This window comes from Homalodisca vitripennis, chromosome 1 (assembly GCF_021130785.1).
Source record: "Homalodisca vitripennis isolate AUS2020 chromosome 1, UT_GWSS_2.1, whole genome shotgun sequence".
NCBI lineage: Eukaryota > Metazoa > Arthropoda > Insecta > Hemiptera > Cicadellidae > Homalodisca > Homalodisca vitripennis.
Window position 1 is genome coordinate 12541158 of NC_060207.1, and position 14895 is coordinate 12556052.

Sequence of the window (14895 nt, forward strand, 5' to 3'; positions counted from 1 at the left end):
AATTGTTTTCTTAAATGCTTCTCTGTATAACAGGTAGAAGTAATTACGGCTTTTGCTTTAAACAATGAAACTCTTTTACTAACACGTGAGTCAATCTTGCCATTAAAAAATGTATTTGCAATTATAAATTGTGTTTTATTGAACTTCCTTTGTTTATAAGAATTACATGGACAGATTATTAACTATTATATACAAACATTCGTACTAAATCATCTTATGATTATCTATTTATAAGAAAAATCACTTCAGTCTAACAAAGTACGGGTTTTGTATTTTATTTGAAATTTAAATTTAAATGGTATGCTATGGCATTTCTTTTATTAAGCGTAAGGGCTAGTTCTGTAGAGTAGTAAGTTGATATTGAGAATAATAGAAAGACAAGTTAATTCATCAATTTTACCACACTTTACTTCTTCACAATCGATCGATTACTGCCTAGTTAGTTTCCGGCAGGACTCTTAAAATCGAACCGTTGCTCGTCCGTCTGTGACTTAGTTATTGACAGAAGTCCTAGAGAGTTGAAACTTGGTGCGTAGGATCGATCATCTTGAAGAACTCTATTGATTTTGGGATAAAAAGTTCAATGGATCCGAATGTCTGTTTTAGCGATAACTCTTAAGAGAAAGGTCCTAGAAATTTATAATATGGTACGTACGTTCCTCTTGGGCCATGGAAGAACCCTATTGATTTTGGGATCTTGGGGTTAAAGGCAGTCCGAACGTCTGACTGTCCGTATGTCGGTCCGGATATGTGATCACTTTTGATAGAAAACAATTATAAGAATTGATATTTGGTTCATAGGTACTTCTTGTTCCCAGGAAGGAAGAGCTTTCTTAATTTTGGGATCAAAATATCAAAGGGCAGTCCGTCAGTTTGTCTGGTCTCGGCAGTGATTTTTTTTGTCACGTTCTGACAGGTCAGTCTATACTCCGTTATACAGGTTTATTATTTTATTTATTGTCTGGTCAGTTGGAATAGGCCGCTTTATGGCCTTTCTTATTTTCCAATAGCCAGTTAATAAAATTAATCTTGAGGGTTATTTTTATAGACTGAAATAAAAATGTAGGATGTAACTGACCACTGCGGTGTTGCATACTTCCCTGTACCATTTCCTGGACCATCTTTCGGCGCAGACCTGTAGGTACCGGCGGTCATCCCACTACGGCCGCACTGTAGACTCCTCGGCGAGTGAAAGGCGAGGCTCGAACCGCGGACCGTAGGTTCTACTCGACTTGTCGACCAAATGTTCGGCGACCAAGGAAGCCCAACTTTCTCTATTTTAGCCGGTTACGTGGCAGAGAGTGAGAGTGAAATATATAGACCAACGCCGACGTTGCCGAATTTCAGCCCGGGCCCGGGCCAGTCTGCCTGGCCATTCTTCGCGGCTTTCCTCCCGACTGTTGCGCAACTACATTTTCTCACCCACTAACGATTAATGAATGCAGCTCTGGTGAGACTCACCTAATTGGGTGCTTCTGCCACAGCACAGCGCACGCATCCTAGCGCCATCAGAACATTTGTCTTCCTGGTTACCTGGCGTTGCAGTACCGACTCTTCATTGCATTGTTTCAGCCAGCAATTACTTTTGTACAGGGCAAACTGCATGGACAGAACGAATGGGAATTGGGGTAAGAATAGGGAAGTACAGCACATTATGGTGCTAGTACAGTCTCGGCAACATTGATCCACGTTAAATTAATCAGATTTCCATTCATTACAGAATTGTGGCTACATTCAATTTACTGGATATACTCGTACCTGATCTAAAAATTTATATAAAATGAATTTTAATTGTATTTTTAAAACCGTGCCAATTCCATAACTACAATATCTTATATAAAGAGTTAACATTGTATTTTTACCTCAAAATATATAATATTTTATATCTTCGCATTCAATATTTATCTACATATTTCATATATATTAAATTTATGAATGTGTATTAGCTAACATAAGGTAACGATAAACTACCGGCATGGATATAAAATCAAAATGTAAGCTATTTTGTAACTATATTGATGGTTACAAATATAACAACCAATCGAGTAATAACAGCTTTTTTCAAATACATGTTACATATTAATTATTTGTATGTACTATACTAATTCATTCTCTACAGGACGGACCCTAAAGATAATTTGAAAGTAAACATCTTTTACTTCACGAACAAACCTTCAGTTGACTCACGCGTTGAAGTCCCTGAAAACCTGTTTTAAGCCAATCTGATTACAACGGTGTATCACTATGTTAAGAAGCAGTTTATCATTTCTGTAAAATATGCTTAAAACACTGTTAAATACTGATACGATTTATTTAGGTGTACAAAATAGTTGGCTCAGAATGTACATTATCATAAATAATATTCATTAGGTTATGTTTTTATAGATTTAAAACACAATGTAAATATGCTATTAGTAGTACGTTACTAGTGCGTACTTGTGTAGTCCTTCTTCCCAGAATCATAATTAATTATTATAATTTAAAATAATTAACTATTTAAAAAATTTAAAATAATTAAAATTCCTATTATTACCGTCCTGGAAGACTTTATGAGGGAATATGAGTAAGGCATAAATGCAACGTTTATACCACAGTATGCCATTCATAAGTCGCCACCATTGCAACTCCCCTCCCCCCGGAAGTAAATACCTGGAGGCTGTGACGTCACTCCTCGGGGGTTGTCACGTCCAAGGGCTGGACTAATATTCCCTTAAGGGGGTATCAAGCCATGCTCATTTTTAAGAACTATAACCCCTTGGGAGCGTTTTCAGGTTATGTATAATGTACTTGGCGTGGTGTTATACCCCCTCATGTGTGACGTCACTCTTCGGGGGTTGTCGCGTACAATGGCTGGACTAATATTCCCTTAAGGGGGTATCAAGCAAAGCTTAGCCATGCCCATGTTTAAGAACTATAAACCCCTTGGGAGCGTTTTCAGGTTATGTATAACGTACTTGGCGTGGTGTTATACCCCCTCATGTGTGACGTCACTCTTCGGGGGTTGTCACGTCCAAGGGCTGGACTAATATTCCTTTAGGAGGTATCAAGCCAAAGCTTAGCTATACCCGTGAGTAAGATCTTAAAACCCTGGGAGTGTTTTTCACGTTATGAATAACACCGTAACTATAATTGCCGGGAGATGTTCCAGGCTATGTACTTGGTGTTATACCCCCACATGTGTGACGTCACTCCTAGGGGGTTGTCAGGTCTAAGGGCTTGACTAATATTCCCATAGGGGTATCAAGCCAGAGTTTATTCATGGCCTGGGGTTGGAACTATATACCGGGAAATGTAGTTCCAGAGGAGGTTCAATTGTATAATTAATTATTATTTTACTACTTTCTTTTTATATCTGACAAACAAAACATACAGATATTCACTTTTTGTGCTACTCCTTTGAGACTTTAAGAAATAAAACTACCTAAAGTGTAAATTCTACATTACGGAGAGAATATTATAGGTGGTTTCTAAATGTCATATTCTTCTGGAGTTTATCTGAGATACCTGCACCTCCACACTACGCCACTGCCACTGCCAGAGAACGCCTGGGAATGTTCCTCACCCTGTGTTGGACATTCCGAGGACAGATACACTATTGACAGTCCAAATAAGCTAAACACTGGTTAAAAAAGCCAAGTGTTATAAAAATATTACACACATAATTTTGTCATTGACTCTGCGTGCAACGTATCGTGAAATACGGAAAAGACTACTGGAAAGACTACTCTAGGCTACATTGGTGAGCGATAACCAATAACATCAAATCCTAACTTATTCATTAATTACACACTTTTGTGAGTTTAGAATTACACTAGCTTTTCATTATAAAATTATCCCTATACTATCCCATGTATTTATTTAGAAAATTATTTACAACGAGGCGTTTACTTAATCACATGTAAGCATTGATTACATTAATAAACACAATTAGAGAATCAGTGTCCTTCTTCATACACATGCATTCACAATAGCATTTAAATAACAGCATTATAATGCTAACGAAAAATTTATTAATTTTATAAATATTAGTAAATTCATACAACAATAAGTGAATTAAGTATAGAACAAGTTATAAGAACAGTCAAATAACCAGAGTATACTTTTTTAACGATGCAATAACAAATACATAATGGGTTATAAATACATAATCAATTAACAAAGTTTGTGCTGAAAATGTATTTGACCTAAATAACATGGTATACTGATTTGTACGACTATAAGATTAGTCGTAATAAATTCAAAGTGGCAATATCTAATTCATTGATTGACACACTTTCGTAGCGTTTAAATTTTTTGCAGAATGAATAATTAATGATAGTGAGTCGTTTTGATTAAATAGCGTAATTTTTGATAATGAATAATGGTTTTTTAACATCGCTGATTAACGCAAAAACAAATTCCAAATTGATGATAAAAAATATCAAAACGTCGATTAACTTGAAATTTACTCTGTCAAGACACAGTATGAAGAGTTTTGGTGATTGTTTTTAGAGGATAAGATTGATAACTGAATTTAATGTTAGAGAATAAATTATTTACACCTTTGCGTTCATTAAATGTAAGAAAATACTATTTTGCGAAATTCTGTAAACAAACTGGTAACACATATTAAGGAATTAGAACAATATTCCCGCATGAATACACAAGTTACCAAAAAAACTAAAATTTACGTTTTTGCCTCATGACTATTTCTTCAAGTTAATTATGTTAATGGCTAAAAAAACATTGACATTACCACGTTCTTACATTTTACCGAAGTTTTACCTTTTTTTGTATTACTTACACAGGAGATAAATCATTCATACTGACGGCGTGTGCTGAGGTCTGGAGAATTAGTTCAGTTAGTTCTGAGGCCTGACGGTAGAGCTGCGCCACGTGACTGATTGTTACCGTTCAGATATTTACTACCTGACCTCTCACTCCACACAGGACAGTCTCAACGCTCACTTTTCCAGTACCTCAATTTATAGCATTGGATGACTAATACAATCAGCGGTTTTACTGTGGACTAGTCGTTGTCAAGTAAAACTTATGAACATTGCCACATGTGAACCGCATGGTTTCCAGCGCGTTGTGGACGATGGGCAGTCATATGAGATATTGTAATTACTCACTTAACAAGTCGACGTTCATCAACCACGCGTCTTGCACTCTTAGATTGGGAAAGTCAGGTATCTTTCTTCCTGATTTTCATTTCATCCTAGCCCAACACTTCACCTACAATCATTTGGACTCTTTTAATCTAAGTAAACAATAATACACCTTTTAACATTTTTTAGATTTTATTTCTACAATGTACATTTTGAATTCAAGGAATCCATCAGGTACTTGTAGGTTCAGGTTGATGATGGATTCCTTTAATTCGAAATTTACATTGTAGAAACAAAATCTAAAAAAGTATTGAAAGTTTTATTATTTTTTACTTACGGTATATCAAACACTTTTCGAGTTCTACATTTCTAATCTGTTAGTCTATTCTACGATCGTAAAATGAGCGTGTAAATATTATATTATTTATTATATTAATAATTGTATTAATTATATCACTGTAAATTGTGTGCGCTTTAGCAAAACCTTTCACTCGAAGGGCTGGAGAAACGTCGCTTTTGTCTTCATCGCTGACCTACAATATCTCGAGAAAGAACTACACTGGGGACTGCAAATTTGGCATGAAGCTTCATGTCTATACATGCACAATGGAATTCGATGATGGCACTTGCCAATCTGTTGGATTTGGCTGAACGCTAGTGAATTTTCTGTATTGGTCTTATGGATAACCATAATGGCAACGAGAACATCGCAGTATAAATAACATTTTAAACAAACTGAATATGATGATGATGATGACAATTTTACGTGTGACGTAGACTTGCAATTTCGCCTACAATGTCAGCGAGACCTGTTTCGCTACTCGTTCTGTGACATACTCTGACCTTGTTAGTGAGTAGTCAGAATATAGTTACAATTGCCGCTGTTTAGGTTTTAAAACTATTTAATTCAACGTCAATAGTTTGTTTAAACTGAAGTGTGCTTTGAAAATGTGATACTGTGTTTTGTACCACGACTTCAGTAATTAGCGAGAAACTGGAAACACTTGATTCGTTTCGAATGAAGTCGTCATTAAAATATAGACAAAACCTTAAAAGAATATTTTCTAATACGACGATGCGTGATAAAGCCGTCGATTTATTCTGTTTCGTGTAATCTTTGATTTATTTTATACTCACATTTTATTCCATTAATTATGCGGTAATCACTATAAATCCATCAGCTTTTCATTTATTTTCTTTCGGTAAAATCACCGTATATATTTTAAATTTAATACCAAGATCTTACAACGTGATTTTTAAAATCACAAGTAAGGTTACTAAAGATGTATTTAAAATTAAGTACCGGTTTACTAAATTGGTTTATTAAAGAACACTAGATAATAATGCAACCGTGGTGTATCCTCTCTCGTTTTCAATAACCGGACAGTTTTGTTAATTATGAAAATAATAATCCAGAAACAATTGGACAAGGCCGGACGTCGTAGCTGGCTTTCACCAGTTTAAGCGCCTAAAAAGCTAATTTACCACCGCTCTCTCCGAGACTCTGCGAAATTCCGTGTAATGTACATATTGCCGTGTTTAGCTTATTTGGACTGTCAATAGACTAGCTGTGTTCGGAGTGTCCAACACAGGTGAGGTGCATTCCCTGGCGTTTCTCTGGCAGTGGCAGTGGCGTAGTGTGGAGGTGCAGCTGTGTTTGTGTAATTCTTATGGTGACCACTGCTGATGTTTTCATCTAACGTTCCAATGTTCTACGTTTAATGGAGTTCACGACCGTTTATGTCCATTACCTTAACACCTAATTACAACCTATTTTCATATACTGATTTAAAAATTAGTAAAGATTAATTTTTACAAACTGAATTGAATTGTCCTTCCGGCCCATCGGAAGAAGTAATTCGATAGAAGATAAAGGTTTATTTTAGTAATTAAGGATCTAACTATATTTATACAAAACTAATTCTTCTCTGTGGGTGTATTGAGTTTGAACGGCCGCTATATTGGGACGAACTGGAATACCAATGGCCAATGAAATTAGCCGAGATTTATTGGGCATCCACAAGTTGCGCTATCTAGGAACTTTGGAACTTGAGGTTGGTTATCATGTTCGGTGAAGGTATGTCGAAATTTTCCTTCCTTGCTAACTGCTTCCGTACCGAAAATTGCAGCAGATAGATTTTCATACATATCTTCCTCAAGGCGTTATTTCTCCAACCGAGTCTTTTAAAAGATGTTCGAATTCATTTATCCTGAATATTTCACTCTTCTCTCTTAGCAGCGTATCATCAATAACACAGGACATGTTCAATATCAACACACCGACTATGTGTATTTATAAGTTGGTCAATACTTCATCCTGTATATCGTATTATGATGATGGCCTTTTCTCTCCCTTATTCACCTAAGGCCATCATAATTTTATACATGATCAATTAACTGTGTTTGGACTCTTTTAGCTGTGTGGAGTCCCTGTTCCATTCATAATTTTCAAGGACCTTGGTAAAATATTTTCGGACCTTCAAAGCCTTCGGACCTTCAAATTTCTAAAAACTTCCCAAAAACAATGATGTATGTGGAACTTTTCTTAACCGACCTTTCACCCCGTCGTCACACTCCACTGATGTGAAACCTCCAAAACTTATCTTCTAGGCGCGGCGGGTCGTGGGCACGATAGGGGGCGCTCGTGGAGCCCGGGGGTGCGGGCGAGGAAGGAACGCGTCAAAGAGGCATGTCGGCCGGCGACCGCACCAGGAAACACCGCAGCGCAGTACTCAGTAAATTAATCCTTTTATCGGGTCATGAAAGAAAGGGAAAGTGAGAGTGATTGTGTCGAGGTGGTGGGGAGAGAGTGGCGGGGAAGGGAGGGGGGCTCGGAGTCTCGAGTGTGTCAGTGAGCTGAGCGCTCTGCGCGAGGTGCCAGTGGCATGATAGTGGGACATATCGGAGAATTGCACGATTCGTTGTAGTTCTGCTGAGAACGCGATGTATGAGGCTAAGTGTATAGTGATGGACTACCACAACCACGCTGCCCCCGCACAGCAACCCCCACACCAACTGCACCACCAGTTCCACCAGCTTCATCCCCTGGCCCCGGACACGTCCTCTAGATGGAGTCAATACCAACAGTTGTGGCGGCAGCACCAGATGTTTATCAATGGTGAGTCCGTCAGCAAAACCACCGTTAGGACGTCGGTCGTCACCTTGAGGACTTTTAAAATTCCCGCCCTCACTTGCGCGTTATCAATGTTTACCTCCACACTGGCTGTTTCAATGCCGAAGGCAATAAAGACCGACCTTCTCCGAGTGATAAGGTAAACACGTGTTAGTTGGTTTGTGGAAATATATTTTTGCGCAAAACTGTAATTAAAACCATCGCCAATAACCTATAATTTTCACTTCCTGGTTCGTGAGATAGATAAAACGCCGTGCATTAATTCTTATCAACGGCTGAATGATAACGGTTTTTTTCTTATTTTGGAATTTCTTTGTAATTGTAGGTGACAAAGTGACCATTTATAACAATTTCATATTCAACAAAGATATTGAAGTCTTATAGATACATATATTCTAATACGATAGATTCGGATTACAAAATGACTATTTTATATATGTACGCAAACCGCATTGTAAACAATACATTTTATATTATATTTTATATTGCATTTTATATTAAAAACAACTATCCAACACCTTCTAGAACTTCTTATGTTTGATCAATACTTTTTCCAAGCAATTCACAACTAACAAAATTAACGTAAGTTCAATATAATATGTTATCATACTGTGGATTTATTTTACTTTTTAACGAGAGCTAGAACTACGTTTTCTTATTAGTCCCATTCCTCAAGCACGTAACATGATCTTACTAAGCCGGAAAGGGAGTAGGGGTCAGTAGAGACCGTGCTGGACAGTATTGATAAAAAGTTCTATAGTAGTTATAATTACATCCTGCGTTCTGTAATCCAAACCTAAAGTCTTAAACTAACTTATTATTGTATTAATTAACTCTCTGGAGACCATTGGACACAGAGACCAGATATTTTATAGCTGCTTGAGGATATTATTGTTAAATTATGTTATTGTTGGTTGTCATATAGCGTGTACCACAGATAATCAGGTGTCATTCATGTGTGTAGAGATGAAGTGACGGTGTAAACATTAATATACAGAGATTCTGTGCCTGCTTGAGTTGGTGGGCATAAAAGGGTTAACAGACCGTACTACAGGTAATGGAGATTCCTTGTTGATTCTAAAGACAAATTGACGACGTAAACAAACACACAGATGTAACAGAGTACATTGTATCATCAGAAGTCATTTGTGGATCATTTTAAATTTGTATTGTTGTTCTCGGATACTGAAGATAAAACTTTTTGCTACTGAATGTAGGATTAATTAAACTCTGTACATTAAAACTCTTTAACTATCAACTTTTGATAACCTCAATGGTATTTCAGATTTGTCAATTTGTGTACTACATGAAAGTCGTATAATAATACTAAGCTGTGCTCTTTTGAAAATAATGTTTTTAAATCAGTATGTACTGGTAGATGACAACAAAAATGGTAAATATATTCTGAATGTGGCGAATTGTGTTCATTTCAGTGTTTCAAATGTTTGTTTATAAAGCTCGTGTAGACGCCATCTCTTGAGATTAGCAGTCTATCTTGGTTCAGATAAGAAATGTTTTCCCTCTCATCAGTCAACACAGAGAACCTTTAACCTCGAAGCTACTAGTTTGGAATGTTCACGGAGTAAACTTATGACGGGGAACCCTACTGCGGTGTTGTCCTTCAAATGATGCTTCACAGTTAACGTATTATAATTCATATTTGCTATATTGCCAAGTTCTTAAGCGTTACTTAGCTGCCAAGATCCACTTGGTAACAACTGGACGCGATAAATAAATGTTAAATGACTTAATTTTCTTGAAGATACTCATGCCAATAATTAGGCTATAACTTATGGAATTATTTGTTGGAATGTAAAAGCAGCAATTTTTTTCATTTTAATGTGAATATATTTATATTCAAATAAATAAATTTATTTTACTACTGCCTTATTAAAGAACACTATTTTTTTCTGAAGTTATTTTTCCTTATTAAAATTACTAACCAATGGCTTAGTGACAACTGTATAACAATTAGGGTTTCATGTTATAAAGATTTTTGTCAATACTTAATAGATCAATGCACTTATAATAACAATTGAATTAATCATCTTCATAAATCTGATCAATTAATATCTCCAATTAAAATTTTCCTAATTAAACAAATACTACAAAAAATTAATGTACTAAGTCTAAAGGCAGTTTTTAGTTTATTTATTTCGTTGTCATACTCCTCGTTCACATAATTATGCTGCTTGGGTTCACTACAAGACAAGACCATCTAGAGTTCTCTAATCTGATTATGATCTCCTGATATCTTCATCTTAATTGCCCTGAATCACCCTATATAGTTTCATGGACTAATTTGTGTGTAGAAACTTTCTCAATCTGCGCACATGACCACTGCGATAAAAATCGATTTAGTAAAAATATAATATTTAGAAAATTATACATTTTTACAAAACTTGGACTTAAGAGTTTCAAAGTTATTGCTATTGTATTTGACAATGAAGGAATTCTAATTGAAATAATCGGTTGTTCGATTGTTTTATTTAGAAAGCTCTTTGTCTCTTAAATGTTTCTTTAAATATACCATGCATAGCAAATAAGAAATTTTTGTCTAAGACACCTTTCTTCTTCCAAGGGCTTGTTTGTCACAAAGGGAGTTCTCTATTTAAAGGCTGAAGTTAAAGTAAAATCACTTATTTCACATAAACATACGTGACGTTCGAATTTCGCCTATAACTTGAAATAAAAAGTAAGCATTCATTCCAACCTCAGTTTAGCTCGACAATTTCATGTTCATTTTCGATGAAGTCCATGTTTTTGTCTCGTCTTATCGAGTTACGTGCGCTTGCCATAGAGCGGTGATGTTTCTTTTTGAAAATCCCACGGTGTTGGTTTATTGTAGTGATGTTGCTGACAACCACTTCACCCTTGACGGGTCTGCAACATCAACATCAACAAAAAGGGAGTAACTAACCCATCAGTAAACCTGTTCTCTTTTCGTCTATGTTCCTCTGAACTTTGTTGTTAATGTTAAGCGTATTCTCCTCATGTGCAGTATTAAAATTTAACATGAACGAACATTAATGTCACCAAAATACATATTGCCTGTTTTATTTGATTCAAAACTTAAAATTTTCATTAATTCCATAACTGACTCTTTAACTCATAAGATAGTAGATCTTTGATGTTTTTACGTTTTCTGAAACCCTGATAATGAAAGCAAAACCAACAGAACCAATTAATTACAGCTGTTTGAGTCTGTATGTACAGTTTTGTCTTAGGTATGCAATCAATACGTAAGTGAGCACTCAAAGTCTCCTGTTTCACCTTTGAAGTTTGACGTTCCAAGAACCTTTTGAGACAAATTCAATTAGATTTTTATGGGTAAAAAGGTAATCATTCAGTAAGCATGTTATGGCTTCAAGACCATACAATATTATATTTGCAAAATCGATAGCCTATCGATAAATACTCGTGCGCAGCCATTACCGATTGAATCTAAATATTTTCCTTGACGCGAAGCACAAATCCATTACGGTTTTCAATTTAATGATGGGCAACCCCACGTAACTTATGGATGTTTTCTTGTCTGTGATTTCCTAAATTGCCCTGTAATTCTAAATTAGGAGTCTGGTAGCCGCACATAAATACTCTCTGGTCTGATAAGGAACTCCGGGTTGTACCCACGGAGACCACCGCACGACGCAGTGCGGTAGATAAGTGTGGCCTCACTGCCAAAGTTCATGTGATAAGCGGATCATTGCCCTTCGAACAGACATGATAACTTTTTGTCGGTCAGCCTTACACCCCCTCTAGCGCCCGCCAACCAGTCACCATTAAAGATATTCATTTCAGTGCAGTAACTCAACTCAACCTTTATCCCAAAGATGACAATGCAACGTTGGTTTCGTTTGATCCCAGAATGTATGCGGTGTTTTAAAAACCAATCAGTTTACAAAGGTTAAGCAGAACTGTACACATTTTGATAAGACGTAATGACTGAGTAGGAAATCCCAATTGTTTAACTGTTTGAAAGTGTAGATTTACTGTTGCCGCTCCACAAGACACTGTTTTGTTGCATACGATTAATTTAAATCAAGTACAGCAACTGAGTATTAAAATATTGACTCTAAGAAGCCTAAAGTGATCATTTATTTGTATTTGTATAAGCTCTCCTAATAGGGAATTGTGTATGTGTTATTTAGTATAAGCGCTTTACTCCTGAGCTTAAGCGACGTGTTTGTCCTTACCAAGGATATCCTTACATTTTTGTAATGTTGTCGCGAGAAGGTCAAGAGAATGAATTAATACTTTACTTTAAGAACAGAAAATCAGAGCGTTACCTCCTAAAAGTTTTCTTCCTAGACAATCCTGAAACTTTACCTCAAATCATTACCATGAGTATAGATCTGAAATCGCTCCTAAAAAGTATTAGTGACTTTTTACAGAAATGTGTATAACGTCGTTAAGCTGTTACCCCAAACAGAATAGATTCTCGTGAGATAAAGATGTTACCAAGTGTTAAAGACTAAGTGTATATTTAATAAACGTTTTGTTGGTCTATCGCTAGTCAATATGCCATCACAAAAATAAGAAAGCTAAACACTTTGAAGTTTGTTTTTGACGATGCAAGGATTGTGAAGGAATCGGGAATTGCCATCGTTCAGTGATACAAAAAAACATTAACACGACAGTCGTAGTGGTTGGTCGGTGAGGGCAGACTCATTGTAACGTGTATTCTGTAGTTCAGTTTTAATAATTATTTGTGTTTTGTTTTTTATAAATACACGTTTTAGAGTTAGTAAAGCTGACGCACAACATGGTGGTTGTGATTCCCGACTTGGGCGTGTTACAATGCTCTGGTAGGTTTGTTTATTTTAACCCAGTTTGTAATTATGTGTTAGGTTAGTTATTTGCCTGAAGAAGAGACGTTTGCCAGAAACGTAGTGTTACTGATTTCTTGTAGTACTAAATGATGGCAAATGTCCGGAAAATCCTGTTTCCTTCAAAGCTAAATAAATAAACTTAAACTTAACTACACATTATGGTGTATATATATTATTGTAAGCCATGATATTCTTAACTTATTATTACGTATTACTTGCACAATTACAAGAGCATACGTTATTTTCAACAAAAATCCACGCGTTACAAGCTTTTATTTGGTTTTTTGCTACAAGGGCCAAAAAATCGAATGATTTGTACTGATTGAATTAAATTGTATAAGACTAAAAAACTGCATAATGTATTTAGACCCGGTTCCGCATACAGACGATAAGACATATCCTTATCAACAATAAGGATATGTTTTCTCCGACTTCCGGAAGAAACCGGGGAGACTGTAGTCGCATTTAATCAGCACGATATCCTTCACTCGAACGGCTATAAATAAACCGTAATCCTACGGACAGAAACGGATCATTTTTATTGCATTGAGTTAGTTATCCAGAAAAGACTCGTATATGGATATTTGCAATCAGACAGGGTTCCGCAGCTGATTATAAGTTACCCTCAAGATTGTTTGGCACGGCAGACTAGCCGTGTCACACACAGGCTGTGCTGTGCGCATAATTATCAGCCATTATTGTATCTGGATGACCTTGGACAGCACAGGAGTGGGGACTTTTGGCATGTTTGTGTTTGCGGTTCCATCAAAACTTCTGCGGTAAGTCATGAATACTGGATTTGCTTTCTTGTAGCAAGCCTTCATGACCCTCCACAGTTGTATCACCAACTTATGGGATGAACTTGATACTAAACTTACTTTCGAAAGCAATACAACTTCGTCATTTATTTCTTACTATGTGCCTAAAAAGTGTCACGGGTACCTTAAAATATTTTTTAATTAAACTTAAAATAATTTGTAATCAGTACCTTTTTTATGACTTTCTTCTTTTTACCTGTTGTTAGTTTTTGGAAATACTTTGTACTTTAAAGGCAGCTTTTCCATTTTTTTTTTTTATATTTATATTGTGTATAAGTTGTACGAACATAAAGATAAATTGATAAAATTAATACATAAACCAATTGAGTTACCTAGTGTTATAATAGTTTAAATTTGTATTTGAAAGGTAGTATATCAGATTTATGTATAATGTTTTATAGTTATTATGCATATTTATTTTATTTCGTTTATTATGACTATTGTGATTGTTATCAGACAAGGCGTTGGGTTCACCTCAGCATTTAACAACCATAATTATATTCGTAATAAGTTTATATAGTTTTGTGGATTTTTTTATTTTTACTAAAAACTACTAAGTATTTTTACTAAGTACTTTTTACTAAAAATATGCAATTATTTTGTTTGTTGGTTGTAGAAATCAATTACTCATAAACCACAATTTTATTATTACCTTTATAGGGCTTGAGGCACATCAATTAATAATAAACACTCTTTCTAGAAAACAATTTATTTTATGCTACGTAATAGATTCGTTTACTGGACAAAATACTGTTTTGGTGATCTTTTATTTTTACATTTGTGCTAAAAATTCTTTTTGATAAATTCAAGCACACTTACAGTTATTTTCTAATCAGTTCCTTTCACCTTTGGATTTGTTTACAATTTGAAGACATCTATTCATGTATAAAAAAATACCGTACGTAATATTATCTTAAGATATTATAAAAATACAATAACCTATACCATGCAGAGACAATAAAAAAGTAGTATATATTTTAGACAAATTGATCCCCTGAACTCTTAATAAGCTATTTATATTT

At 35.5% G+C, this 14895-nt stretch overlaps 1 protein-coding gene across 6 annotated transcripts in view; it reads left to right on the plus strand.

The window, feature by feature from the left end:
- The window catches only part of LOC124357276 (thyrotroph embryonic factor), a 299371-nt gene that overhangs the window by 218349 nt on the left and 66127 nt on the right, over nt 1-14895 (plus strand). Inside the window, exon 1 of one of the 6 annotated variants that reach the window (XM_046808906.1) lies at nt 7927-8208. The exons of 2 other annotated variants lie outside the window; for them this stretch is intronic. In XM_046808906.1, the coding sequence (XP_046664862.1) occupies nt 8034-8208 (175 nt within the window). In that variant the 5' untranslated portion in view covers nt 7927-8033. Of the gene's footprint in view, nt 1-7926; nt 8209-14895 lie in introns of those variants that run through there. 3 more of the 6 variants (XM_046808932.1, XM_046808916.1, XM_046808940.1) reach the window with 3 other exon arrangements.